At 38.8% G+C, this 26,062-nt stretch overlaps 3 protein-coding genes across 3 annotated transcripts; all 3 read right to left on the bottom strand.

Annotated features, from left to right (window-relative positions):
* Nucleotides 1-122: 122 nt before the first annotated feature.
* Nucleotides 123-4,570, bottom strand: LOC143354323 (tetratricopeptide repeat protein 21B). The gene is made up of 6 exons (XM_076788325.1): nt 2,301-4,570; nt 1,911-2,227; nt 1,505-1,836; nt 1,215-1,422; nt 839-1,152; nt 123-774 (listed from the first exon to the last, which is right to left on the bottom strand). The coding sequence occupies exons 1-6, from the start codon at nt 4,427-4,429 to the stop codon at nt 142-144; spliced, it is 3,933 nt and encodes a 1,310-aa protein (XP_076644440.1). The 5' UTR covers nt 4,430-4,570; the 3' UTR covers nt 123-141.
* On the bottom strand, nt 4,563-8,327 carry LOC143354329 (protein lifeguard 3-like). Its single transcript, XM_076788335.1, has 10 exons — nt 8,190-8,327; nt 7,070-7,217; nt 6,761-7,005; nt 6,630-6,683; nt 6,470-6,560; nt 6,245-6,370; nt 6,027-6,176; nt 5,804-5,936; nt 4,885-4,991; nt 4,563-4,775 (listed from the first exon to the last, which is right to left on the bottom strand). Exons 2-10 carry the CDS (start codon nt 7,151-7,153, stop codon nt 4,563-4,565), a joined length of 1,203 nt encoding a protein of 400 aa, XP_076644450.1. The 5' UTR covers nt 7,154-7,217; nt 8,190-8,327.
* Vps13 (vacuolar protein sorting 13C) lies at nt 7,455-25,865 on the bottom strand. Its single transcript, XM_076788324.1, has 60 exons — nt 25,364-25,865; nt 24,765-24,851; nt 24,469-24,666; nt 24,151-24,383; nt 23,952-24,090; nt 23,634-23,880; nt 23,327-23,561; nt 23,140-23,257; nt 22,816-23,062; nt 22,482-22,736; nt 22,302-22,401; nt 21,958-22,197; nt 21,702-21,885; nt 21,547-21,635; nt 21,359-21,479; nt 21,062-21,294; nt 20,859-20,996; nt 20,652-20,799; nt 20,354-20,571; nt 20,115-20,270; nt 19,920-20,054; nt 19,674-19,846; nt 19,301-19,599; nt 19,094-19,227; nt 18,719-19,007; nt 18,379-18,647; nt 18,170-18,292; nt 17,989-18,091; nt 17,765-17,914; nt 17,468-17,664; nt 17,263-17,400; nt 17,068-17,187; nt 16,831-17,010; nt 16,579-16,758; nt 16,330-16,491; nt 16,081-16,244; nt 15,879-15,999; nt 15,474-15,650; nt 14,531-14,755; nt 14,256-14,471; nt 13,748-13,789; nt 13,290-13,355; nt 12,345-12,548; nt 12,128-12,265; nt 11,898-12,044; nt 11,678-11,826; nt 11,480-11,591; nt 11,178-11,416; nt 10,947-11,109; nt 10,658-10,874; nt 10,405-10,580; nt 10,191-10,310; nt 9,994-10,115; nt 9,616-9,929; nt 9,407-9,528; nt 9,148-9,317; nt 8,963-9,077; nt 8,757-8,888; nt 8,520-8,687; nt 7,455-8,450 (listed from the first exon to the last, which is right to left on the bottom strand). The coding sequence occupies exons 1-60, from the start codon at nt 25,461-25,463 to the stop codon at nt 8,403-8,405; spliced, it is 10,005 nt and encodes a 3,334-aa protein (XP_076644439.1). The 5' UTR covers nt 25,464-25,865; the 3' UTR covers nt 7,455-8,402.
* Between the last annotated feature and the right edge of the window lie 197 nt (nt 25,866-26,062).

Genomic DNA, 26,062 nt, shown 5'->3' with positions numbered 1-26,062 from the left:
ATAACGACCTGCACGAAATCAATAAAAATCGTAGTAGTCACATGTGCGTGACGTTGGTAGCGAACATGTTGAAGACACGCTTCGCCGTTCCTTCGAACGCTACAGAGAAAAAATGCAGCACAGTACCCTAAGGAATTTTTATTAGGTGCGTAAATTGTTGATACATTTCTCTAGAATGTCCTTCCGAATGCGCGGATAGTCGGGATTCTGTTTTAGGATCTCGTTGCAAGCGTCGATAGCCTCCGCGTACGCTTTTGCCTTCATCGAACAGTAGGCCAATTTGTAAGCTACCGAGGGCTTAGACTTGCCGCCGTACTTCCAAGCTTGACAGTACTGCAGCGCGGCTTCCCTATAATTCTGCTCCTTCTCGGCGATATGACCCGACAGCTCGTGGGCTCTGACGCAGGTGGCATTGTGCTGCAGGACCCTCTTCAGCAGCTCGTTCGCCAGGTCGTACTTGTTCGATTGCACGTAAATGTCGGCGAGCAACAGCCAACAGCGTTCGAGATACTCGGCGTCCTCGAAGGTCCATATGTTCTTGCTGACTCGTTTGAGGTGGTTCCGTGCCCTGGGCGTTTGCTTCAGAAGAATGTGAGCCATCGCCATCCCAAGGGCTGGTCCCACGTGGTCCCTCAATGCCTCTTGGCTGGCCAACGCGGTACAGTCCTGCAGAGCCTTCTCTATGTTCGACTTTTGCTTCGTAGTCAGCAGGAAGAAGTTGCTCAGCAGCCTGTGAGTCAGCATTTCGTGGGGACTACCTTTGGGATTCAACTCCTGAATCAGAGAGACGATTATCTATAGCAACTCGTTCCAACATATATAATTCGATCAGTTTTACCTGCAGCAACCGGTAGGCCGTTTTCAAAGCCATCGTTCTCGCGTCTTGGTACTCGGAATCCTCGTCGTTGAACACTTCGTTGGACAGAGATGAATCGTCGTCCGGATCTAAACAAATCTCGATCATGTTATATATCGCCTGTTGACCCCACTCGGGGTCGCGTCTCGCGAAATTAAACTGACGAAGCGCGGAGTTTAATCTGCCCATACGCCAATCCAGTAAGCCGGCGCAATAGTAGTATCCAGCTGCCAAGTTAGACCCGCTCGACTCTAACTCTGCACGGTGGAGCCACTCCTCCAGATCGTCCATGTTCCCTGAATCGGATGAGTTGGACGAGTCATAGTTTAATCAATTGTACTACCTATCGATCAACTACCTGTTCTGCGAGAGACCTCGATGAGCCTCGCCAGGGCAGTCCAATACATCGGTTGTTTCATCAACAATTGCTTGAAATGGTACGCCGCGGTGTCAAAGTCTACCTTGCGGAACGCAAGATCGGCCATCATTATCGAAGCAGCTTCGTTGTTTGGATCGGCGTTCAGCAAAGCTGTACAACTCTGAGCGCATCTGTCCAAGCTATTGGTCTGCCGATTAAAGATCTTCGGTGACTATCGATCGATCTACCAGGCGGCTAGACTCAAGAGAGAGTTTCGCGATCGTGTTCACCTGCATGTATATCTTTGCCAAGGATAGAAGAGCTTGCACGTCCGCGGGTTTGTAATTCAAGGCCTCCTTGTAGTACAGTATAGCTTGATCGTAGTCCCTCAGGGACGACGAATAGTCGGCCATGGTCAGACAAATATTCGCCAAGATCTGCTTCTCGTCCTCCAACGTGGAGCTTCCTAGACGCTGTATGTATCTGTGCTGGTTCTCCTTGGCCTCTTTCAACGCGGACAGAGCACCCTGGATATTGTCCGCTTTCTCTCTGGTTTTTGCCAGCAGTAGCAACAGCTGACCACGCACTTCCAAGCTCGTTAAATCGGAATCCCGTCGTCCATCTAAGAATATATTTTGAAAATCATTTGCAAAAGTACCATCGTAGAATATCGAATACATAAACGACGAAACCTGCCTTGCAGTTCCTGTACCAATGTAGCTTCCGCTTTGTCGTACTGTTTCATCGTGACAAACAACTTGGCCAGGTCCAGTTTCAATCCCTTGAAGTTTTCTTGTTTGATCACGTCCCAGTAATAATTGATAGCCTTCGTGTACTGATGTGTTTTCACCAAAGCCTTCCCTAGCTTACTAGCGGTATGCAATTTATTTATGGGATTCTGCTTCAAGGCTTGCTCGTACGCCTCTATGGCTCTTTCCGGTTCCTGTATAGAGATGTACGCGTCGCCTAACATGCTGTACGTCTTTGGACCTGGACAGTGCTCCACCAATTCCCTGTAAGCAAACGAATACCGTTGATATCGTGTACTCCTTGACGTAGAGAAAAAGTAGTATGATAAAAAGAAACCTGAAACACATGGCAAAGGCGAGGCGGTCCTTCTTGTGCTTCAAGTTGATCTCAGCTAAACGAGTATGCGCTTGCAGATAGTAAGGCTGATCCGGAGTGACTTTCGACAAGCATTCGATGGCCTCGTCTAACTCCCCCATCTCTAAAAGCAGCTCCGCGTTTCCTATCAGTATTCTACCTTCCTCGATAGTGTTCCCGAGTCTCGAATTCGCTTCCTGTATCACGGCGACAGCTTCGTCGAATCGTCTCATTTTCCCATAAGCAAAGATCAGTTCAAGATACAGCGCTGCGACATCCGAGGCCGAGATACGCACAGTCTCAACATTGGTCTCGTGGGGCTGCAGTCCTGCATAGGACATGGCGGTTTGGAAGCTTTTTATAGCACCCTCGATGTCCTTATTTTCTTTCTGGACAATCCCCGCGATCAAATGGTAAATGGGATTGTCCCGGATTTTGAAATTGTAGCTGAGACCGACTTCGAGACTCTGCGAAGCCAGCTGATAGTTCCTCTGGCAGGCCAAAATCTGAGCCATTAACAAATGCGCTTCAGCGTTCGACGGGTCTACGTTGTTCAGAATGTTCTTCAGTATTAGGCTAGCGCTCTCCAACTCGCCGCTCTGTATCTTAGCTTTGCTGAGCAACAATTGCGCTGCTGTTAATCCAGGATAGGCGTTCGTCAGCTGCTCCAACAGATACAAACACGGCTCTTTGTCGTTCAACACCTTCTCCTCTAGATTCGTTACGTTGTTCGTTACAGAGTAGACCAAACGTTGCTTGCAGATGTCCAGGCACAAGTCAGGATTCAACTTTTTTATATAATCGTATCCGTAAGGTATGTACTTGCAGTTGTTCAAAATAATAGTAGCCGCGTTATCCAAGTCGGTGAGAGCCTGACTCGGAGCCGCGGATTTCACTTTGGCGGACATGAAGAGCAGCTCCGCGTTCGACGAGTTCGATTGCATCTCCATCAGGAAGTCGATTTGCTGTTGCGCCAAGTCCAGCCCTTCGATGGAGTTGTCTAAGAGCTGACACTGCGCCAGGCCTATCAGAGCCGAGAAGGACGACTCGTTTATCTTAACAGCGCTTTTGTAATAATGCTCTGCCTCCTTCGAGTTTCCCTGCGACACGAACAAATTTCCCAGCTCGACCATGAGGTCCGCGTTCTTAGGATTCTGCTGCAACGCTCGGTCCACCGTTCTCGCAAGCTCGGACAGGATCTCGCGATCCTTGCACGCCAATCGCGAGAACAGTTGGACGTTGCTAATCAATACGGTAACGTTCCGCGTCTCTGTCAGGATCAAATGCCTGAAGTACGTCTGAAGATCCTTCAATCCGTCTTCGTGATTCCCATTTCTGCAAAACGTGATGAACGCTCGTGCTTTCAGGGAGTCCAGATTGTTCGAGTCGATGGACGATATCCTGTTCGCCGTCTCCAGAACCTGGTCCCAATCCTTTGTGGCCAATTGATTGTGCAATTTCTCTACTAAAGGCAGGTGCAGCTTAGGGTAACGTACTATCAGTGAATTCAATGTTAATATTGCTCCTGCACTGTCGCCATGCTGCTGCTTGTACTTTGCAGAGCCGAGGAGAGCGTACACGTTTTTTGGGTGTTCTTCTAAAATCATTTCGAAAGTGTTAGGCCTGTCCGCTGCGGTCTTGTTCACCGTGAACAGATCTACCCAGCCTTTAACGAGAACAACATTTGTATTGGACGAATCTAGCTTGTAAGCTTTCTCTATGTAATCTTTAGCTTTCTCGGCTTTCTGGGATAAAAGCAGCACCAATGCTGCCAGTGACAATGCATTCGGCGATGATTTTCTTCTCTCGTCTCTGATCCTGGTTTCAATTTGCATCAGCGTAGTCCTTTCAAGGTTGTCGCTGCTCGCGTATGCAATGTTCTGGAGAACCAACGCTGCTAAAGTTGCATCCGCATTGCTCAATACAGGTGAACATTCTTTAATCGCCTCGTGAGTTCTCCCGGTTAATGCATACGCGAGACTCAACAGAATTCGAAGACGGTCGCTCGTTGGATATGCTTCGCACGCTTCTTTACAATACGTTAACATACCGGTGTAATAAAATTGACGACAGTACCACTCGATAATGGTCGTATATTCTATTTCCTCCATTGTACAAATGGTATAAAACGCTGAATATCGACCAGTAAATTTCTAGCTAGAATGCAGATCGTGTAAATACATTTAAAACATGTGCTTGATTTAGCAACTACTTAAAATGCGAGCAGCCATTGTAACAAAAATGCTATGTAGAATATATCAAAAAATCTTCAGGATCCGGTAGCTTGTAAATAACGTCGTGATCCAAAGGTTCAGAATCAGGTCCTTCTAGTATATTTGTCGGCCCAATAATCAATTCTTCTAGATCAGGATTCTTAATTGCAAGATAGTACTTTTGCATGTAGTCACAGGTCAAGAACATATAATAGTAATTTACTATCGCGTATGTAAATGCTGTCTAAAAGTATAATTTATGTATTACTATTTGTATTAGAAAATATTCTTGCACGGTACATTTATCATAGTAGTTCTGATTTAAACTGATAAAACTGATAAAAATTGATTACTTCTGCGAGTAGTCGAGCTAAACCTTGTCCTGTATATCTATAAGGCACATTAATCGCTTGCATATCCAAGACCTTTCCTTCCTCTTTATACTGGAGCACAGCTTTTGCTAATAAAATGAGAAAACCATTTTATAAATTCAGGATGATATTAAATTACACCTGCTCGAATATTTATATGTAACTTACAATTGTCATCCAGTTTTACATAGAAAAGGCCTCGTTTTTCATTATGATGTACAGTGTAATTTGAAATGAATCGTACATACTGTTTTCTTTGAAAACGATTTAATGTAAATAATATCCTAGTCGCATAACTCATACCATCCGTATCATATGAAATAGAGTTGATGTAAACCACACTCTGCAGAATCTAATCAACCACATACGTACAAATCCCATAAAAATAATTTCTTCATTTCATCGAATAAACATTTCAATGGCATTAGAGGTTATGTTTGTGTTTACAAACTGTTGCTCGGCAACCATGACGTATGTAGAATGTCATTTCGATTTCTACGTCATCGATATGAATCCAGCCAAAACGTAAAACATAATTATAATGACATTATCGTAAACGTTTTTGATCCCAAATTGTTCGTAGTGATCCTGCGAATCGATCCTACACCTCAGATTTCCATAATTTAGTCTGGTTACGGTTTTTTTCGGAAATACACTTCTCACGGTCGTTCAAAACGCTATAGCCATCTAGCGGTGAAACGCTCGAATCAATTTAAAAAATTAATTTTCAAATTGTATTATTTCGAGAGCAAAATAATAATTCTCTGCATTCGCTGCTTGTACTAATATTAACTTTGTATTACCGTATTTATTAATTTCATGGATAATGATAAAAGCAAGGTACATTCCAAATGCAGGATTATTATCGTTATTCATAGCATTCATTGATTATGCATTAAACCCATGAACATTAGAACATATTGGTACAACAATACAATGTCGACATAAATTTGGACCGTTGCAAATACAACTTCGTCGGGTTGTATCTCTAGTCTTCGTCCACCCATAATTGTTTGTACATCGAAGTATAAATACTAAAATATACAAAGTAAAAAGTACTGTTTCGTCGCTGTTAAAAGAAAATATTGTGTATCATTCATAGGAAATATTTGTTTCATATTAACCATTGATAACATGATCATTCCTATAATAGAAATCAGAATGTGCATTATTCTAATGTACGTAAAGATAAGCACTATTATCATCACAACAATGCCAAGCATAGAAGCGAGTCCAACAATCATCATCAGTCCAGTTCTCATAGTCAAATCAAACTGTAATGCGATCAGAGATTATGTAAAACGATCGAGTTCCCTTCCAGTCCTTACGATGTTGAAAGTACCTTCGAAAACGTTGCCAAAAGACCAATTCCAAACGTAATTGCCGATGTCATACCTAGTGCCATTAAGATGATTTCAACGTCGTACGAGACAGACGCGAACGCAGCTAAATATGAAAGGGCTATTGTCTGCAAATGATAACATTTAACTTTTGCTTCTTTCTTTACACGTGTTACGAGCTTATCCTATCAATCAGTCATTCCTTTTAATATTATTATTTGCCTCACCAATTTGCATAGCAATATATAATTTAAAGGTGGTGTGCGTCTAGCATGTGTGGAACAAGACACAGCGCAGTAAGAAATAGTGAAGCACAGACTGAAACAGATAACAAATCGATCGACCGATTAGAAAAATTCATTGTAAAGAAATATTGGCACCACCTACAATGCTATAATCCATATCCACCAATGTAGAATCATAAACTTTCTTGCAGCATCCCTGAAGTACAAGTAGAAAAGATTGTTAGGTCATTGAAAACAATACTGGAATGTTAATGCATAATTTATGATACTGACACAAAGAGAAAAACTGATATAACAGCCGCTGTAAATATTAACTGAAGCGTTAATATTAAGAAGACTTTCCTAACGAAGCTTCTCCTCACTTCTTCATGTTTAAAGTCACCCATATAAACGGTTCCATCCCCATCTGGTCCCATTGCTCTCCTTTGTTGTTGCTCGCGCCAAGCTCTATACAATTCCTGGTTTTCTCTTTCTCTCTGTGCTACCATCTCATCGGTAACGGTAACGGTATACGGTCCCTAATAACAAATTGATGTTAGTGTTAAAGACTAATGTCTGCTACCTTCTTGTTGTACTACTTACCGTCTGAATTTTCTGCCCCCTGTACAATGGCGGTAATTGTGGAGGGCCCGGTACGAGTTGTTGATCTGCTCGATTCCCTTGCATTGAATAATTCTTGATTACCGACACTACCGAATATTTATATCAATGTTGCACTGCATCTGAAGCACTGAATAAACGCATAAGTCAAATTTACTCAACTGGCGAACAAGAAATGATAACTTCTTTTCTTGAATTGCAAATTTCCATCTCTACCAGTTCTGACTGAACACAGACTTTGGAAACATTTGCAAATGAACAAGTGAACGAACATAATCATTATCAATACATCGAATAGAATGTGTATGGTATTGTAGTATGGAAATAGTTTTGTGTAGTGTCGAAGTAATGCAAGGAAACAATAAAATTAATAGAAAGCGAAAGGCGTTTTAATTATTATCGTATAGTACATATTTCATTTATACAAACAATACGTAATAATACATCTATGTGTGTACATATATATGTGTGTATATATAAAGATATATATACACACACACACATGTATATATATGTATATCTTGTTTGAATGGCGAGGTATTCTAACTTTGATAAGCTGTGGAAGAAGGTGGAACGGGTCACTTTAGAGTTTAATCTTTAACAATTAGTCGTACGGACTATTCTCGAGGACGTGTATGTAGTATACAATGTGGAAAACATGGAGTGACATAAATCACTGGTACGCAACTGGTTGAAATACCAAGTAACAAGTAATAAACCGTATGAAATACTATATAGCACTGTACATAAAAGTAGTTCAATGAATTTTGTACACATTATGTATAACGCTAACACAGTTGAACAGGTACTTACAAAAGTGTGATCGAATTTAGCGTGTGCGTTCAACATTGCATTCTTATGCATGTATCGTATAACATATATACATCGCTGCTGAATTCTATATAATATGTATGCATCTGTTATGTGTGTATATTCAACAATAAAGAATAGAGTACAACAACGGTTTCATGCTGTATAACACAAATGCGAATTTAAAATCAGCACAATGTTCAATAAAAAAAATATATGTCACAATTGACAATAAAAATATAGAAATTCTCAATCAACATCAGCTTGTAATAAGAATAAAGGTACTACATACTGACTCTTCTCTAACTTCGGTCGACCCCGATTAAACATCAGTCTTGTAAACAAAATGTTTGTAGAAAAATCTTTTATAACGTATAGACCCACGAAGCTTGCTAAGCTTACTATATGTTTAGAATGCCAGGAATTATCGGTTTAATTAATTGTATTTAAATATTCGATTATGCGTCGTGCGTGTTTTCTATTTTTATCCTTTTCGGTGTCAACGTTACAGACCGCAATGATTAATTTGCTCTTGTATCTTATTATATAAAATCTGTAAACAATACAAGATTGTTAATGTTTAACGTATATTTCCTCATATAACGTAAGCTGAATGACTGACCTGTCGTGTAGAGTGATCCTGTATTAAAAGTATCTTTGATTGATCTGCGCTACCAAATATTTTCCCAAGCGTTTTCCTTTTACTGCCGTCTTTAATAGTGATCTGGAGACCCCTGTCGACTAACCTTGGTAAATCACCAACTTCTTGCCACGTGTAAGTCCAATCCACCTATAAAATTACCTTGTACTCGATCGTGTTTACGTTTACAAGCTTTACGCATTACTTAAGTCTACTAACCCTCCATCCACCGAACAAATCACAGTGTTCCAAGTATGCTATTCTCTTATCGGTGAGCAATATCACGTCTTTCGAGATATACACATGATAGAAATAAATATCGGTGGTCGCGTATTTCCCTTTCTCTAATTCCTGCAAGAACGAATAATCTATGATACCCCTCATAATTACACGATTGCTCTAGAAAAACATAGTACTATGCATACACTTAGAATCTTATGTCCTTCGGCTTGTTCCCTTATGTATGGTCTGACTAAATTATCCGGCTGGAAAAATCTAGGTGATCTCACTCTCTTTACTTCCTCGTTCAACTCCGTTGCTCTAAAGTGTAATTCGATCGATTTAATTTATGCTCTTTAATAATTGATAAAATGTATGATCTTTCCAGTACCGTTTCACTGCACCCAGCGATCCGCTAGCGAAATCTATAACGCCAGCAGTTGGTCTGGTAACGAGACCTACGACACCCTTTCCAAATCCTTTGAAAAATCCTTCCACGCCTTCCTCTTTAGCACCAGATATAGGCTTCATTACGACTCCGGTTACGCCATCAAACACTCCCTACAGTTTTGATCATTTTTTTTCAATCATTTTTTCTGTGTACTCAAGAAATATTTCAATAATTTCCCGTTTTCATTTTTCACACGTACCATTACCAAACCTTTCCCGCTCCGGGCGAGACCTTCTTGCAAATTAGTGGGTTGTTTGTTAAGTTGTTCCTGTCGTTTCTTTTGATAGTCCTTGTCGAACGTTAGAGCAGCTAGGCCCTTGCCTAATATACAGAAATAATTTCGTTGTGAAATGCACAATCACGAACGATAAATGCAGTATTAAAAAATAATCGAACTGAAAGATGTACCCATGGCTCCGGTAATTTTCGACACAGCTCCTGCCATTCCACCAACAGTGTGGCCCAGCATACTTCTCACACCAAGAAGCAGTCCTTCCGCAAATTCTCCAGGTCCTTGTATAGCACCTTGGAAAGGTTCATAAAATAGATCCTCGATTCCTTTCATGGTGCCAACTACAAGTCCGTACGGATTGCCGATCACGTCGAGTCCCAAAACGAGAACGTAGGCTTGTTTAATCGCTTGGCCCGCATAATGCATCTTTGCTTCGGAAATTAGTTGTTTAGTTGTCATGAAAGTGTAATCTCTTTCGAAGTATGCTAATCTGTAAGAATAAAAAGAATTAGCCTCAGATATCAGATATTAGAATCAGATAGATTTTTATTTACTTGAAGACGATATCGTTGATGTCGGTTAACGTGACACCAATTCCTTGTAACAACACGTTCAATACTTGAGGCACTGCGGATGGTCCATTGCTGCTTCCAGACATCGAGAAACTTATGTGTATCTGAGGAACGTGAAAAGATTTTAATTAAAGTCTCCTGTTGCATGACTGTTTCCTTAAAATCTTCCTGAAACAAACCTTCAGTGGAGAGAAATGAAGTAAATCGAAGAAGTTCTTTTGCTCTGCCGTTGTGATTAGGCTGACGTGATACATCAACGGTTCGTCGACCAGTTTCATGTCCACTTTAAACAACTCGATCTGAAACGCGTACACATACACATTAATAGAAATATGTGCTTTGATCGTCGATGTAGTTTCATTCGATATACAAAATAATACAATTGTAACTCACTTCTTCCGCGTCGTTCACTTCGTTCGCCTCGAACAGTCCCATTATAGCATTGATAAATATGATGTCTACTTTCACATGGAATTCCTGTATGAGAACCTTGAAGTACCGGAACTGTTGAACACTGCTGTGCTCTAATAACCGTTTGACCATACTGAGTTCAGCGAACGGTTTCGCGACTGTTGGATGCACGCATCAAATGATTAATAACTGGGCAGAAAGTATGTGCAATTCGAAGAAAGAGAAAACGGCTTACCAGTACTTTGAGTGATACTTTTAGGAATTGGAACTGGAGCTAAAATCACGGGGAAAACGCAATCCGAGAGCTGATTGTCGATTTGGAGTCTGTTGATCTTCGCATGCAATTGCACTTGATGCATCGATGTTCGGTACTGCAACCATAATCCGGTTTGGAAGGTTCGTCGCAGAAATCTGCGGTGAGGCTTCACCATTTCCATGTTCATGTAATCGATCTGAAATCATGCTTCGTTGTACCTGATCCTGTTGAATTCAGCCATTGCAATTGAATCTAAAATTTGGATTACCTCCAGTTTCGGCTCGAGTATTGCTTTCTGCGAAGGATCTCTTCCTATTTGCAATTCTCGAATGTATTTTTGATAACCTTCTTCTACTGCGTTCACCTCGTTCGCGCTGAGACTTCGCCAGCGGTGAGCAGCGGATTTACTTGTTTCCCAAATGATTCCAGAACTGCAATAATTTCGTGATTAAATCGTTACGTATTAACAGCACATGAATTTTGTGCGACGACTATTCACCTAGCTATACACATGTACAACAGCTCCGATCTCGTTACGTTGTTCACAAGCGACAGTCCAACCCCGTGAATACTTATCGTCACTTCTTGCTCTAACGTTTCAAAGTCACCAGCCAATTGACAGTCTTCTGCGATTTTCATGTTCGACGTGAATAAAAGTATTCGTTGAGCGCCGTCCAAGAATGATACGTAAAATATTTCTTCTTGCAGATCTGGCAGTTGGAAAGCACCTAAAGTATCCTAAAAGATAGGTTTTCGAGCAATAGTAATAGCACATACGCTAATTAGAATTGAATCGTTTACCTTCCTCAAATCGTCTTCGATTTCCTTTTTGTTATTGTCCTCCCATACTATCTTCTTCGGGCCTGCAGGTTTCTCCCAAGTGTAGAACATTTTATTGTACGATTGCAAAGATCTGGAAAATAATTGTTCTCTTAGCAGAACGAACAGCTACTTTCACGAATAACTTAACTTAACTTATTTCTTAACTCGGATACATACCTGACATTCAACGAGCCTTTTTCCCAGAAGTGAATAGTATGAGATGTATGGTTAACGATCAACGCTGGAGCATTTCCGTAAGTGTAAACGGATAAAGATATGTAAACTCCTCCTTCGCTTACTTGTATATCCACGTTGATACCTCCGTACTGTTAAAAGAAACCTTTCGCTTGATGTGCCAACGAAATGGATATTAAAAAGTTACCGTTTAAGAGCAAACCTTGTTCTCCAACTTTAGCAAAGTTGTATGGCTTTCGGTGTAAATGAATGGCGCAGTTGTTTCAGGTTCACCTACAATCTTGGCCCTGAGAGTCTTTTGTTCCTGTTCCGAACGTGGCCAGAGAGGTGTACATTCACCGGGAGGAACCTATACCATGTAATACAATACTATAGTAGATAATATATGATAATTTTAATTAGAAAACAGCTTTTGATTTGTTTAACAATTACCTTGAACATGGGATCGGCTGGTCGATCACCTTCTTGGCATTCGATAAGGAAATTCGAATTATTTATGATTACATAGTACGGCGTGAACGTAATCTGCTTTGTCAAAGAATTATAGGTCAGCTGGTTGTGGACTCCAATCTGTGAAACATATAGTTGTTTCATTGGTGTTTCGATACTTCGAAATAAAATTTGGTTTATTGTTTAATGAAATACAAGCCTGGTATGTCAACCCATTGTATTTGCAAGCAACCATTCCCTCGCTTCCCGCAGTATCGATTGGAAACTTATCGGACCATTCTCCGTCTTCCACTCTGATCATTGCCTTTTTCTTACCGAAGAAAACTTTCGAGCGGAACGAGAATAGTATGGGTCCTTTAAAATTCTCAGGGTGATACAACACATTTAAATAGTCATCTCCGCTCTGGAAATATTTATACAATGAAATGCCTGTGGTAAGTGTTGCTGGACACACATTTTAGCAAATTACTTGAGACGTGCAAACAGAACGCAATTGGTTTTATTCTTTTTAGTGTGTATAACATTGTTCATTTGAAGAAACAGTGTTATACACATTATTACATATTGTTACACAAATAATTGCAATGTACATAAAAATTTGCCAACACCAGTCAACATTTTATAATCCTGAAAACTCATGTACCTAATCGTTCCTGATCTTCTAATTACTTTTCTTTCGTTTATGAATATATATACAATATATATGTATTTAAAAAATTTCGTACACAAACTAACTGCGGTAATCGTGTGGAAGCATTTGGACTCTGAACATGCTTGTTAATTATGTCTCTATGTAAAGAATGTGAGTAAATGCAATTATTCAGAGAGCTTGAAGTGATAATGCGACTTGCAAGATGAATGGATCACAAATGGAACTACAGTGTTGTGTTCTTTTGTCAATTTTCAAATGCCGTATGTACATGTGCTGTTAGTCTTACATTGTATGTAATAGTTGTTAGTCCTAGTAGTAAGTTTAGTTAAAAAGAAAGCACCGATTAGGACAGAACAAGGACTACTATACATTAACAAGGGACTATACACAGTCAACCCACTCCTATAAATTACGTAAAACGTTTGGTCGCATAGCATGTAAGATGGAATCAACGTCACCGATAGAAAATGAAAATAATGTGTGTATCATCACCGAACGTGCTTTCTTCTTCCTGTACTCTGCACGTTGTCGATGGGGTTTCCTGACACAAAGCAAATTCTGAAAGATACCTTTCTATGTATTTCCATGACACTGGTTAAAATCGAATCGATATCGTTTCGATTAAATAAAAACGTTTCTCGAATTTTTGATTCTACTGTTCACGAGCTAGTTATATTCTATGTGGCGTAAATGAAATTGAAGTGATTCGAATTGTTTAGAAACCCATAATAAAGACTCGCATGCTGCAGAATTGTGGTCAGCAAAAACATAAAGTTTTCTCGCTTTCAAAGGAATTATTATACTTATGTACAAAATTATACATATATCTACATGGATGTTTCATGTTAAAATAAACAACAGAAAAATATTGCCACCACTGTATGATAATGTTCACTTCGTAGATATTTAGCTCAAAAGCATGAAAAGATACTGTAACATGAAATCGCTACCTTGGCTGGACTTGAGTGTTCTTTGCCACCCTTACTTGATTTCTGTAAAATAATGTATTGTATAAGATACGACCAGATAGAAACAGTTTTGCAACATTATACTACTTTCAGCATGCACGAAACGGCACAACGATCACAGGTCGCATCAATTTTCAAATTCAAGCATGGGGAGTTGAATGACATGCTTAATACACACGCTACAACTGCTAAGATTGTCGTCGTCGTCGTAATCGTCATGGTCATGTTTCACATAATACTATTGTAAAGTAAGATATTCGGCAGCAATGTTGCGCAATTATTAAATCAAATTCTTATTTAAAAATTCAAGGGAACTTGTAATAAAGTGTAAGCAAAAATATGTACGAAACTTGCAGAAAAATTGGTTGTTCAAAAGAAACACGTACAAATATAATAAGCAAAATATACATAAGCCAGCAATTGGAAATTATGGCCAATTACGTCGTTGTAAAAGGTATATTATTTAAGTACGTGTTTCACTGATACTCACCCGGTATGACAACATTAAACCTGTTTTATTCAACATCCAAAATGGACAGTACAATGCCATAACGATAGATCCGTGCTTGTAGGATGTATGCATTCCCAAGTCCATTATAACTTTTTGAGCGCTATCGAATGATTCGAACGACCATACTGAGAATTCTGGTGGATTTGCGAGTATTTCGCCTCTGCATGACCAGTCTTTCTCTAAATAATTTGGTAGCTGCAAAATAAACATTTAGCCATTGATCGATGTTTTGAAATGTAAATCTATAAACTTACCTTGATGATTATATGAGATTTTCCGGGATCGATTGTAGGAATTTGATAAGATGTGCCAGCTTCCAATAGTTTGTCATGGAAAGTCCCAGGAATGGATACGATAATGTCAATGGGTAGGAAATTCTTCAAGTACACGGATGGATACAAATGCACATTGTAAATGGTACTAGCCATTGTATGTCGGCTTGTATTCTCAAAATAAACCTGTTCTATTTCTCCTACAACCTGCAAGAGGAATCGGTAAACTATTAGAACAGTTCTTGCTGCACACGAATCGCATCGTTTACATTGTATACTGATAATACTATGTTACTCTATCATTCTTTATACAACTATCTACATCAGTAACAGTACTTTCAATGTTGCAGCATAAGTATACATTCTAAGTGACATGAATAAAACGCAAAGTACATGCAGTTAACATATTACAGTAAACATGAACGATACCGAATGTATCATCAACATCTTCAACGTCTATATTGGCTTGTTGGTGCTCTGTATTCGTAAGATCGTAATGTGAAGCCAAACAAAAGATAAGTAAACAAAAGATTTTCTTGTTAAGAAAAGAAATCTGATCGCTTAGTATTATTCAAATGGAAAATTCAATTCTGAATTGAGAAGAAGAGTAAAACAGAATCGAAGAACAGCCTGGAAAACTTGCACAACAAATTTCGACGAATTACGTCAGAATTAAGAGTAATTGTTGTTCATTCTTTCCGTTTATTCTCCTTTCCGTATTTGTTTCTTCGTTACATTTATGATAGAATATACAACTAACAACTGCAGTATGTGTTATTGTATTGTTTGCTGTAAATACACATTCACGTTTAAGTTATGTAGTATTAAACTATCTAACAGTGATAAAAAAAGACATCTGTTCAATACCCAAACAAATACCTAAATCACAAACCTTCCTCAAAGCTAATTAGGAAAATGGTAGTACCTGAATAGGTGCTTCCACATGTTTTGGGTGTTCAGAGGATAAACTTTTCAAGCAAAAATGCTTGACATAATCAATGAAACGACAGAATATCGATCGCCAGTTAATAGCATCAAATAATAAGCCAATAGTGTTGTTATTATAGAAAATACTACCAACCACAATCATCACGCAAAACATCTAAAAGTAAAAACTGCTGCTTATGTAACATAGAAGTATGTGAACAGTGTTTGAACGAAACCGTCTGTATGTACAGAATGTTGAAATTAAATGTCTATTTATATAAACAGTGCTTAATCAGATGCACCGAGTGCACTTTTAATTTAATAACAATATTGTCAAAGTAATCGGAACGTAATAAAAAACTCGGCTAAAACTGTCAGAGTTTAGAAAAGTTTGTATAATTACCTTGATGTAAAACGGTTCTACTACTTCCTGTTTCGTGCGGCTTTCGCATTTCAAAAGTTTTCTCATAGACACTGTCTTTTGCAAATCTTTCCAAACGAATGGCTCTATCGAAACCATGTATCTAAGAATGATTCGAACCAAACACAAATGTAAGTACGAATAATAAATGATTGGTAAAATAAGAAATATTCAATTGTATTACTTCTCAACGCTGAAAAATAGCCAGTAAGTGTTTGTCGGAGTGTACACTGCGTCTAACGGAAGGTTCAATTTGTTGTCCGGAGCAACAGTGCCCACACATTCAACTTCATTTCCACGTTTAGTCATGTAATACACCGATATCGGTTCGCTGAAATGATTGTGCACCTAAAACGTATTTAATATTATTTCAAGAAGTTTATTAAATTGGTGAAATTCCTAGTTACCGCTAGAAGCGAGAGAAGCGCTTTACCTGAAGAATGCTTCGAAGAGTGACAATAGTGCTTCCTTCGTCCACTACAACATCAGATACGATTCCCCATTCTTCGGAACTCTCCTTCCGATACCTCAAAGAAAAGAACCTCTTGTCGGCTCTTAGAACGGGTATAGCCAACGTGCAATTGATTTCTTTGAACTTGAAGAAATATTGTACACAAATTAAGGATTGTCACGCTTAATTTCACAAGAAACAATAACAGTATTAAAATAAAATTTATCCCACCGAAACAACGAATTTATCGTCTTCTTTTTCTTTAATCGAATCAGTCTTCAACTGATCTAGCAACGGTGTTTGAATTTTCGTAGTTTTCGAGGCGAGCTCCACCGACGCTCCAGATTCAAGGATTACTTCCATGTACGAGTCCGTTTTTTCTCCTGTTATCTTCGACCTATCATTGAATACCTAAAACAGTGCGTGGTATTGTACTAAGCATCGACATGTACAGCATGACTTAGATATATCGATAAGAGGTACCTTAAAGTGACTACTTTCCAAATCTAAAACCATGGCCAAACCGGTTTCGTTTTTAAGCACGTAAGGTGCCACGCTTTTAGCAGCTCCTTTTTCACCGGCAGTAATCGCAGACGAAAATGCATTCCCAAGCTGCTTGAGCACGTCGAGACAAGTCTTGGTCACAGTTATCTCAAGATTTTCCTGTTTTAGAAACATACCGTTAGAACGCACAGGTGCAATCGTTTGAGCGCGACTTACCGAAGACTCTATATCAATGGACATTTTCGCTGTCTGGTGCCATTCTTCCGTTTCATTCTCAGAAGTCGGGCTAGCCACGCTTGCTCCTCTAGAGTCTATCGCGACTTCGTTAAATTGAACCTAGCAGACAACGATAGAAAATCTGTCAGAATTACTTAATGTAAATAATGTAATTGATATAAGGTTATGCATTACCTTCGTCTTCAGTTCCCATGGTATAGAAACACGTTTGCCATTCTTGGTTCCTTCTACAGGCTCGATCAAGGGTTCCCATAACGCGAGGCGACTGTTATAATATGCCATAATCAACGACATCGTAGCCTCCATATTCATCTGAAAGCGTTCGCATTTTTCAAATGAACGCAATAAAAATGTTATTACCAAGAATTATGTTTCTTACCGATTTCGAGCTCCAATCATTGATATTGCTTTGAAATCCAATATGAAGCAGCAGCATAGGTAGGGTTTTGTTGCCAACACCTGCCTCTAATGTGAATAAAATCGTAGGCGCAGAAATGATTGCCAATTCTGGTTTATAATCTGCAACAACTTCGTCGCCAGAATATACGAAATCTTCTAGAGCCTCCATCGCAACTTCTAAATGAACAGAGAAGGATATACGAATATGTATCACTGCCTATATTAATATGATTAACTGCAATATCGTATTATGAAACTGTGTATGCTTTTATTTTACCAGTTTTTAAGAACCAAAAATCACTCTCTTCGTATGGTGTTATAATCCACAATCCTTGATAATTTGGTTCGGCATCATGATCTTCTTCTTCATCCTTTACTTCCGTTTTCGTAACAGTGTGAACCACTTTATTCAATATCTCTATCACACCTGTAAATCAAAAATTAAAAGATTGTGATATATGTTTCAGAAATTCAACTTCTTTCGTTATGCGATTAACATACCTGGTGATACCGATACATGAATATCGGTGCAACAAACATCTATATGAAGACCTTTTCCTTCTGGTGTAGAGCCAGCTACACTAATACTGCATGGTCGTAGAACCTTCAGACAATAATCAACTACAGTTTTTCTGCCGGGCAATTATAGCATTTTAATAAGAAAGTTTGCTCAAATTTGTACCTGATATATCCAGTCGTTTCTTTTCGCTGGATTGTATATACCAGCCAGAATCGACAAATCTTTTATAGAACCTGTTATCACTTGGTGTTCGCCCATCAGTCGTACTTTCAAGATCAGCTCGGTCTTAACAAATAATAATAATAAGAATAATAATAATAATAATATATAATGTATACAACGTGTAAAATATTCAGATAAACATTTATTACATTCAATATGATGCAATTTGAATTGATGTCATCCATGTCTTCGAGTAGTATAATATCTGGCTTTTCAACGTGCAGATTAATAGTGAACATTTTCTTATTTGGCGGGGCAGGAGCCTGTCTTTTCCTCTGCACCGCTTCATTATAACTTTTCGATACTCCTTGGGACGTTGTTTTACTCGAGGATGCTTCTTCGATGGTAAAGAAATCCTTCACCTTCATTAAGTAATCAAGGGAAACGATTATACTGAAGGAGAAAACTCGAACATCGACTGAAAGCAAACAAGTTTTCTCGTAATTAATTCGCTTTAAATCGAATTGAAAGATTTCTAATAAAACTTACCAAAAGTATCGTTCAGACTTTGTCTAAAAGTCATGTCTAACATACTGCGAGTCGATTTTGACTCTGTTTCCTCTTCGTTTATGGTCGGTACAGCTGTCGTTCTTTCCATGATTCTGGTCAGAGAACCTTGCCTACTTTGCCGTGTGTCGTCCAAAGTACAGTTCATCAGGAGAATAGAAGTTGCTATTAGACCATCGGCAAATATTCTACCTTTCAATGCGAAATGAGTTAAACAAAACGTCGCTAATCCATTCTCTGGCAGGTGTAGCAGGGAACTTTCAGACCGCAGCTGCAATTTATTTTGATATTTAAAGCTAAAATCATTTTAGGCTGAGACCGAGCAACACTTATTGTTGTACATGGGCACTGAATTACCATTTTCGAACCGCCGGTGAATAAACTAATTACAAGACTGTCCATGACAAATTCGAATTTGATGGACGTGTGCGCTTGTGTATGTTCCTGGAAGTCTGTACTTTCAACACCTGTGGCAATCCTTTCAACTTTACCTATTCAAAGAAAAATTCGGTTAGTTCATTATACGGCCAACTGTCGATCCAACAAAGTATCTTTTGATCTTACCAGTTTGATGATATTGAACTTCTACTTCGAGCTTCTTGTCACCTTGCGTACCACTTTGAATAGGCTTTGTTTCCTCAACCTTCTCACCTAAATTCTCTTCTAATACCTTGAGCATGGTCACGTAATCCTCCTTACTAATTCGCAGATTAATTTTCTTTAGTCTGCCAGACATGTCGATATCCGGAATAGAGGTAAACCAAGAGATTGATAAATTACGTTTAATAAGTAACGTGAAACTAACTGGCTCTAATAGTAATATTTCACTCTCGACTGTAAACTGGTCCATGTTCAGCTTCACCCTATGAAAATACAGCATAGTATACACGTTCTATCGACTACAATCATGCATAAATTCAGTTTCGTAATTAACTACCTAGATAATTTTAAGTTTTGCAATTCGACCTTCATTTCAGCGACAATCGGACAATCTCCTGCCTCGTTTGTGACTTCCAGTTTTTTAAATACGTTGCACACCGTCAGATTACCCATGTCCAGCGTTAAACAATGATTGCTCTTCGAATGCATCGGTACGTAAATAACAGGAGCCTAAGTGAAATACATTTGTAAACATACAACACATCAAATACGAGGACGTTCTATTCGTTACTCATTGGCAAACCTTAATTTTCACCGCGAGTCCGATACGCGTTGCATTTTCTTGCACATCTTTAATGTTTGTTTTCGCAGCTTCCGCAGCTGCAGCCGATGCATCCTTTATGGCTTGCTGAGCTGTTTGGAAGTTATTTAAGAAACTCTGAAACAATAAATCAATTTACTAACTAATTTCTAATTTAATTTCGAATTTTCCACTTACCATTAGGCTGGTAACAAACATATTTAAGAAGACGATACGATAGCAGCCCATCACAACAGTGATAGACATATTATTTTTGTCGATCTCTGACGGATCGATATTATACATTATAACCTGAACTTGTAAGGACTCGGCGTTTTCTGTCACTGATACAATCTGTAGATACGAATTATTAGTGGTTAATCAGAACGCAGCTTTTAAATGAAAAAAGAACGCGTTAATTAAGGAAAACGCCTTACGTCTCTGTAAGTTGACGCAGCATTAAGATCTATAATACTGATGGAAGATAAATTAACGTTTGCTTGGGAATAAGAAGCTTTCATTATAAATCCTACTGTAATACCGTCGACGTCGAACGCAGCAATTTCTTTACTTTCGCTAACCATCTTCATACGAATGGTTCCAACTTTAGTTTGAATCTTCAAATCTATATGTTCGATCATTGTCCTCTTTCGACCTAGGTGTGTTTAATACAAATATGTTAATACAGTGAATTATAAATTGATTACAATAGAATAGATATAAACGAACACTTACGCGATGACGTTGACCGAAGCTTTTGCTTCTGAATTTGTTCCCTGAAGAAGGTGGATGTTTCCTCTTGTATGGAAGCCAAATGACTTACTTTTGGACGCAACGGACGCTCCGTATCCATCACAGTTTTTGTTATCGCATTCATTTGATCCTGCAACAAACATATTCGTAATTTCGAGAAAGGTATAAGCTATTTACTTCAACGATTACCTGCATGTGTGTTGCAAACCGCAAAAGGCTGATTAACCCTTCTTGGTGAAGTAAAACGTCCAAAGTTGTGAATTCTAACTTGAGTAATTTGATAACGGACCCGTGTCTCGTTGTAAAATCTGGAGATCGTTTATTCACCTACGGTAATATTATTATTAACACTTCACCGGGACTAGATATAATAGAAACAATATATAACTTACGTTTATATATTGCATTGTTATTAGGTATTCGTTTTTGCCGGATGTCATAGGTGTGTTCACCATAAATATTTCTGTTTCTTTATAATGCTGTTTCACTTGAACACCACCCAATCTTAACATTATCTCTTGGTCATATGTTCGCTGCAACAGTTCTGCTTCCACTTGCAGTATCTCGAATTTCATAAACGGCATCACCACGTTATCCTTTTGGGAGGAAACCAGCAACGCAAATTCTGCAATTAATCGCGGAGTAATTAGACCATTCTGTAGTAATCTAGTACACCCGTGCTTCTGTACCTTTCATGACAAATTTCATTTCTAGATCGGTAGTTTGTTTCACGGGCGTGGCTTCTTTTTTCTTCTTTTCGGAAATCGTTGTCAGATCTTTCAACAGGGACAACTGCGAAACAGATTTACCCTGTGGAAAACATTTGCCGATTAGTTCCGTTAGCCTTCGATTAACACAAGCATAATACAGAACGTACAAGTGTGGACTTTTGAAATTCCATGGGTTCTTCCTCTTTTGGCAATGGTATACTCTGAGCGATAGACATGACTTGTAACAAGCGATTTTCTATGGAATGGAAAGATGTTTTTTAAAATCAGGACTGATCAGTATGAAAATGTAAATCGGACGTACCAGTAATATTCATTACAAGCGACGGCAATTGACCAATTAGCCTCAACTTCGGGAGCAGGGGATCGTCGGTAACCAAACATTTGTGAAACTGTATTTCAAGCGTAGTCGGATGCAGTAATGTCATGGAATCGTGAACTGTTGATAAAATTGTGCGCCACTCTTCCCCCGGAAGAGAAACTAGTACCTATAAGCAAAACACGTACACGTGATTCTTCCATTTCTCGTTGAATGTTTAACAAAATACAGGAATACGTACTTGAACGTTAACTATTTTCAAAACAAATTTGTCATAGGTGTGCTCTCTGAGATGCAACAAAACGTCCTCTTCACTTTTACCCATGCTGATCAACTGTTTAACAGATACATTCGTCTTATCCTCCTTTGGCTTCTCTAACGAGTGAATTTTTAAACTACCGAGATTGACTACTAACAATGCCTTTGTGCTGTTGTAGAATCCACCGTGCGGAATGATCAATTGTGATGCCTGCATGTCGACCTGTTTAACAGTACCGAGTATTCTTTTAGTACTGAGCACAACGAAATTGTCTTTGAACAGTTTTACAATTGCTACGGTGTATAGTCTATAGCATATCGTTTCACCTGTATATCTAGCACCGAATGCTTTTGAATGGCGTGTTCTAGGCCGAGAGCAGACATCTCCTTAAAACCTTCAAGCTGTTCTGCAGCAGCCGCTTGAAGCCTGCACAAATAAACCGATCAATTTCACAAATCAGATACATTTCGCGCAACGACAATACAACAGATAGTAGTTAGCCTTACTGATTTAAAGTTGAAGAATTTTGTAATTTGAATAAATTAACTAATTCTATCACAGTTTGTGCATCGTAAATAATGTCCACCGATGTCGATCTCACTATAACACGATCGCCACATAATTTATCCAGAGGATTCTTCTCATACGATACATATATTAAAACATTTTCTGCGCTATGTTCATGTGAATTGAACAGCGAAGGAACGTGATCGTTCTGTTTCGTTCCCAGGAGTTTCATTTCATTGATCGACGCCGTGACTCTGTAACGAGACAAACGGATCTGGATTTTGTAATTGAATTGTATCGCAGTCGGAAATAATTATTAAACATTATGTATACAATATAGCATTCGCGGCTGGCCTCGAATTAAAGACAGCTTCAACAACGTGAAGTTGAAGATCCAATATGCACGGATACTCTTTGTCCGTGTCCAGAAATATTATCTGAAGTTCATGGAGAAGGAATCGGGTGTCGACCATCACGTATGTTTCAGGATAATGAGCTGGCGCACTGTTTTCTTGGTAATCGATCGCTCTGTATAATTTCTCTTTTTCCTGTGGCGTCATCGCCTGTTCGAACTTCCGCACTGAAACAAACATTTTCTTGTTTGTGAAGCAAACCGACAAAGTTACTTAATCGCAATGCAAACATTCGATCAATTACTTATCGCTGCCGCTGAATTCAAATCTTCGGCTTCCTCTGTTTGCGCAGAGGACCAGAGGAATCCAAACCACCCGCGCTTCGCTTTCAGACTCTTCTCTTTTTCTGCCAATCTTTCTACCTGTAAAATACAAACTAAATATAAATTACAAGCTACACGAGCGTGTGTCTTATTAATGGTAACACGTACTTCCATTTCAATTTGTTGCCTGATGATCACCAAATTGAAAATGTCCAATTTCTTCTCGCACTCTGTGAGACGATTTTCTATCTCCTGTGCAACTTTTTTGGCTGTTAGTTTTGTCTGATATACATCGGCGTACTCGCGACATAGATCCCTATGCTGTTTCATATGATTCCAGTCCCAATTCCTACGATTTCTGCGTACCGTTTCTTCCAGAACGCAGGTATAGGCGAAATGCCACCTGAAAATACAAGATTCCATTGCATTTATAATTGAATTGTGGCTGGAAATAACAACAATTTATAATAATCACCATTCTTTATAGTGCCCTCGGTACGATGTCAAATTAGGCCTATACTTCCTATATGGTGCTGCTTTCTGTGCATGATCTAAACCTTCACCTAACTGAACAAGAGTATGATATTGCCTCTTCGTCAGTCCTATCCTCAATTTCTGCATTTCCAAGTCCAACCACACTTTGGGAATAGTATAATTACTGCCATCCGTTTCTGGTTTTGGGTTTAATTTCAATTTCGCGTTCACGTTTATTGGACCCAGTACTAAACAAATCGAAAATTGTTGTATAGTTTCAAGGAATAGCTCTACAGTATTCTATGATTTATCTGCTTACAATATTGGTAACCAGATGGATTATAATCTGTGGTCGCGATACCGCTGCAGAAAAGATCCGAATAGTTTGATTGCGGTTTGTTGCTAAACTGTTCTGCAGTTGTATTGAGGTACACGGCTAAGCCATCCAGTGTGCATAACTAATAACAGAACACTGCTATTATGTATAATACCGTAATGTATTTGCACGTGCCACTCACCTTATAAATCTGAGGAATGGCATACATGTCTTTCATGTTACCATCCGTTTTCCAAGTGTCTGTACAACTTTCCAAAATGAATTTATCAAGCGTGAAGCCGATTGAAAATGGATGATCTTGGAAAGAGACATGATCTTCATATCGTACATGTATCCTTTTAATTTCAACGTGTATATTCTTTATCATACGGGCGATGAGTTTTTCGATCATCGAATCATCTAATTTTTCTTGTGCTATAACAGAAAAAAGAAAATGTGCAATTGTTAAGTACAAGCATACAAGTATCCCTACATATGCTGCGCTATCGTGGACACTTACATTTTGTATCCGCTAACTGCTTTGTTTTCTCAACTCTTGCAAGCTCTGCCCTCTTAGCTTCGAGCTGAGCTTTGCTTTCTTTCTCCGCATCATACACGACCTGACTTGTTGGTACTATTAGTAGAAATAATTCTTCGACTATCGCGTCGATTTGACCATTCCACATGTCTTTGAATGGTATTTTAAGTATAAGTTTGCCTATAGAAAGGAAATAATATATTAGTTGGTTTTCCTTCACACTTGGAACTATATGGTATTCGAAAGGAAAAATGAACAAATAAATAAATCATACAAACCCAGTTTTCCATATCCTAATCTTATGGGCAAATCCAACACATCAAATGCAGACTCTTTTATCAATAAATTATTTAACACAACATCCCCTAGAAAGAAAATGTTACAGAGTTTATTAGGTGAGAAAATTTAGTTCCTGAGATTGATTGTTATCGGATCAATCTTAATTGATTGCCACATTGTGCATACTAACATGTGTACATGTACAAAGCATTTTAGTCAACATATAAATTTGATTGTATGGGAATAGAAAGCAGACAGTTTCATCTTTTGAATTCGTTTTTTAAATCGGACACGTTCCGCCCTCTAAATACAAACAATTGCAGCCCCCGCGGAATGCGCCATACGTGATAAACAGTTCGGTAATATAAATAGAAGGTGATGTCACATCGACGTACTAATAATAAGATACATCTCTGAAGGTTTACGAAATTTGTACCACGTTGAGCAAACAGCCATTGCTTTCGGATCTTTTCAATTTTCCCGGGCATCGACGAACTTGCAACCTGTATGCCTGTATGTACTTTTTCACCGAATACCGATCTGTTTACATGTTTCGAATGCTTTGGACAATGCAAAAATGTTGTACAAATGATCTTACCTCCCCATAGACTGAGTTTCAACTGCGAATAATCCAAATTTTGTATATACTCCCCCAACACCTTGTTCAAAAGTTCGGTCACAATCGATTCGAAAACCATTGTTGATTTTTACACCGACAACACGCACTTAATACCTGTTAATACCGTAGCATCTACGAACGCGGTAGAAACGAATAACGAATGTTTAACAACATTTGCGTTCTTGAAATCGACGGGTTGCCGAACGATTGGCGCATAAACGTGAAGTCGATCGATAAGAAAAATTACCGCATAACCTGACACGAATTCTGTATTTACGCATATGTTTTGCGAGACTACGACCACGTACAAAACATAATATTTAATTATTACGATTTATGGGCTCCGTATACTGTTAATTATTGTCATTGTTCTGCCACTATCAATTCAAATTTTTGCTAACACACTACCGCGCGCCACTCTTCATCTGATCGCCGAACTTTTACAACTATCATTAATTACGTCAGACAAAGAACCGACAATGATTGTATCGATTGCGATTTAAATGACATCATATAGAAGTGTGATACTGTCAGACTTCCTCTGGTGTGCATACTAGATTTCAACAACTCTTTTCACCTTCGCGAACACACACTGTATATTTGTTGGTACAGTTCCCACCCCACATGGGCGTACACCGCACACACTGTACACAACTGATATAATACGCGAAACACATG

Source organism: Halictus rubicundus, chromosome 5, assembly GCF_050948215.1.
Source record: "Halictus rubicundus isolate RS-2024b chromosome 5, iyHalRubi1_principal, whole genome shotgun sequence".
NCBI lineage: Eukaryota > Metazoa > Arthropoda > Insecta > Hymenoptera > Halictidae > Halictus > Halictus rubicundus.
The sequence above is the reverse complement of the archived record's forward strand: the minus strand, read 5'-3'. Positions and strand labels throughout refer to the sequence as shown.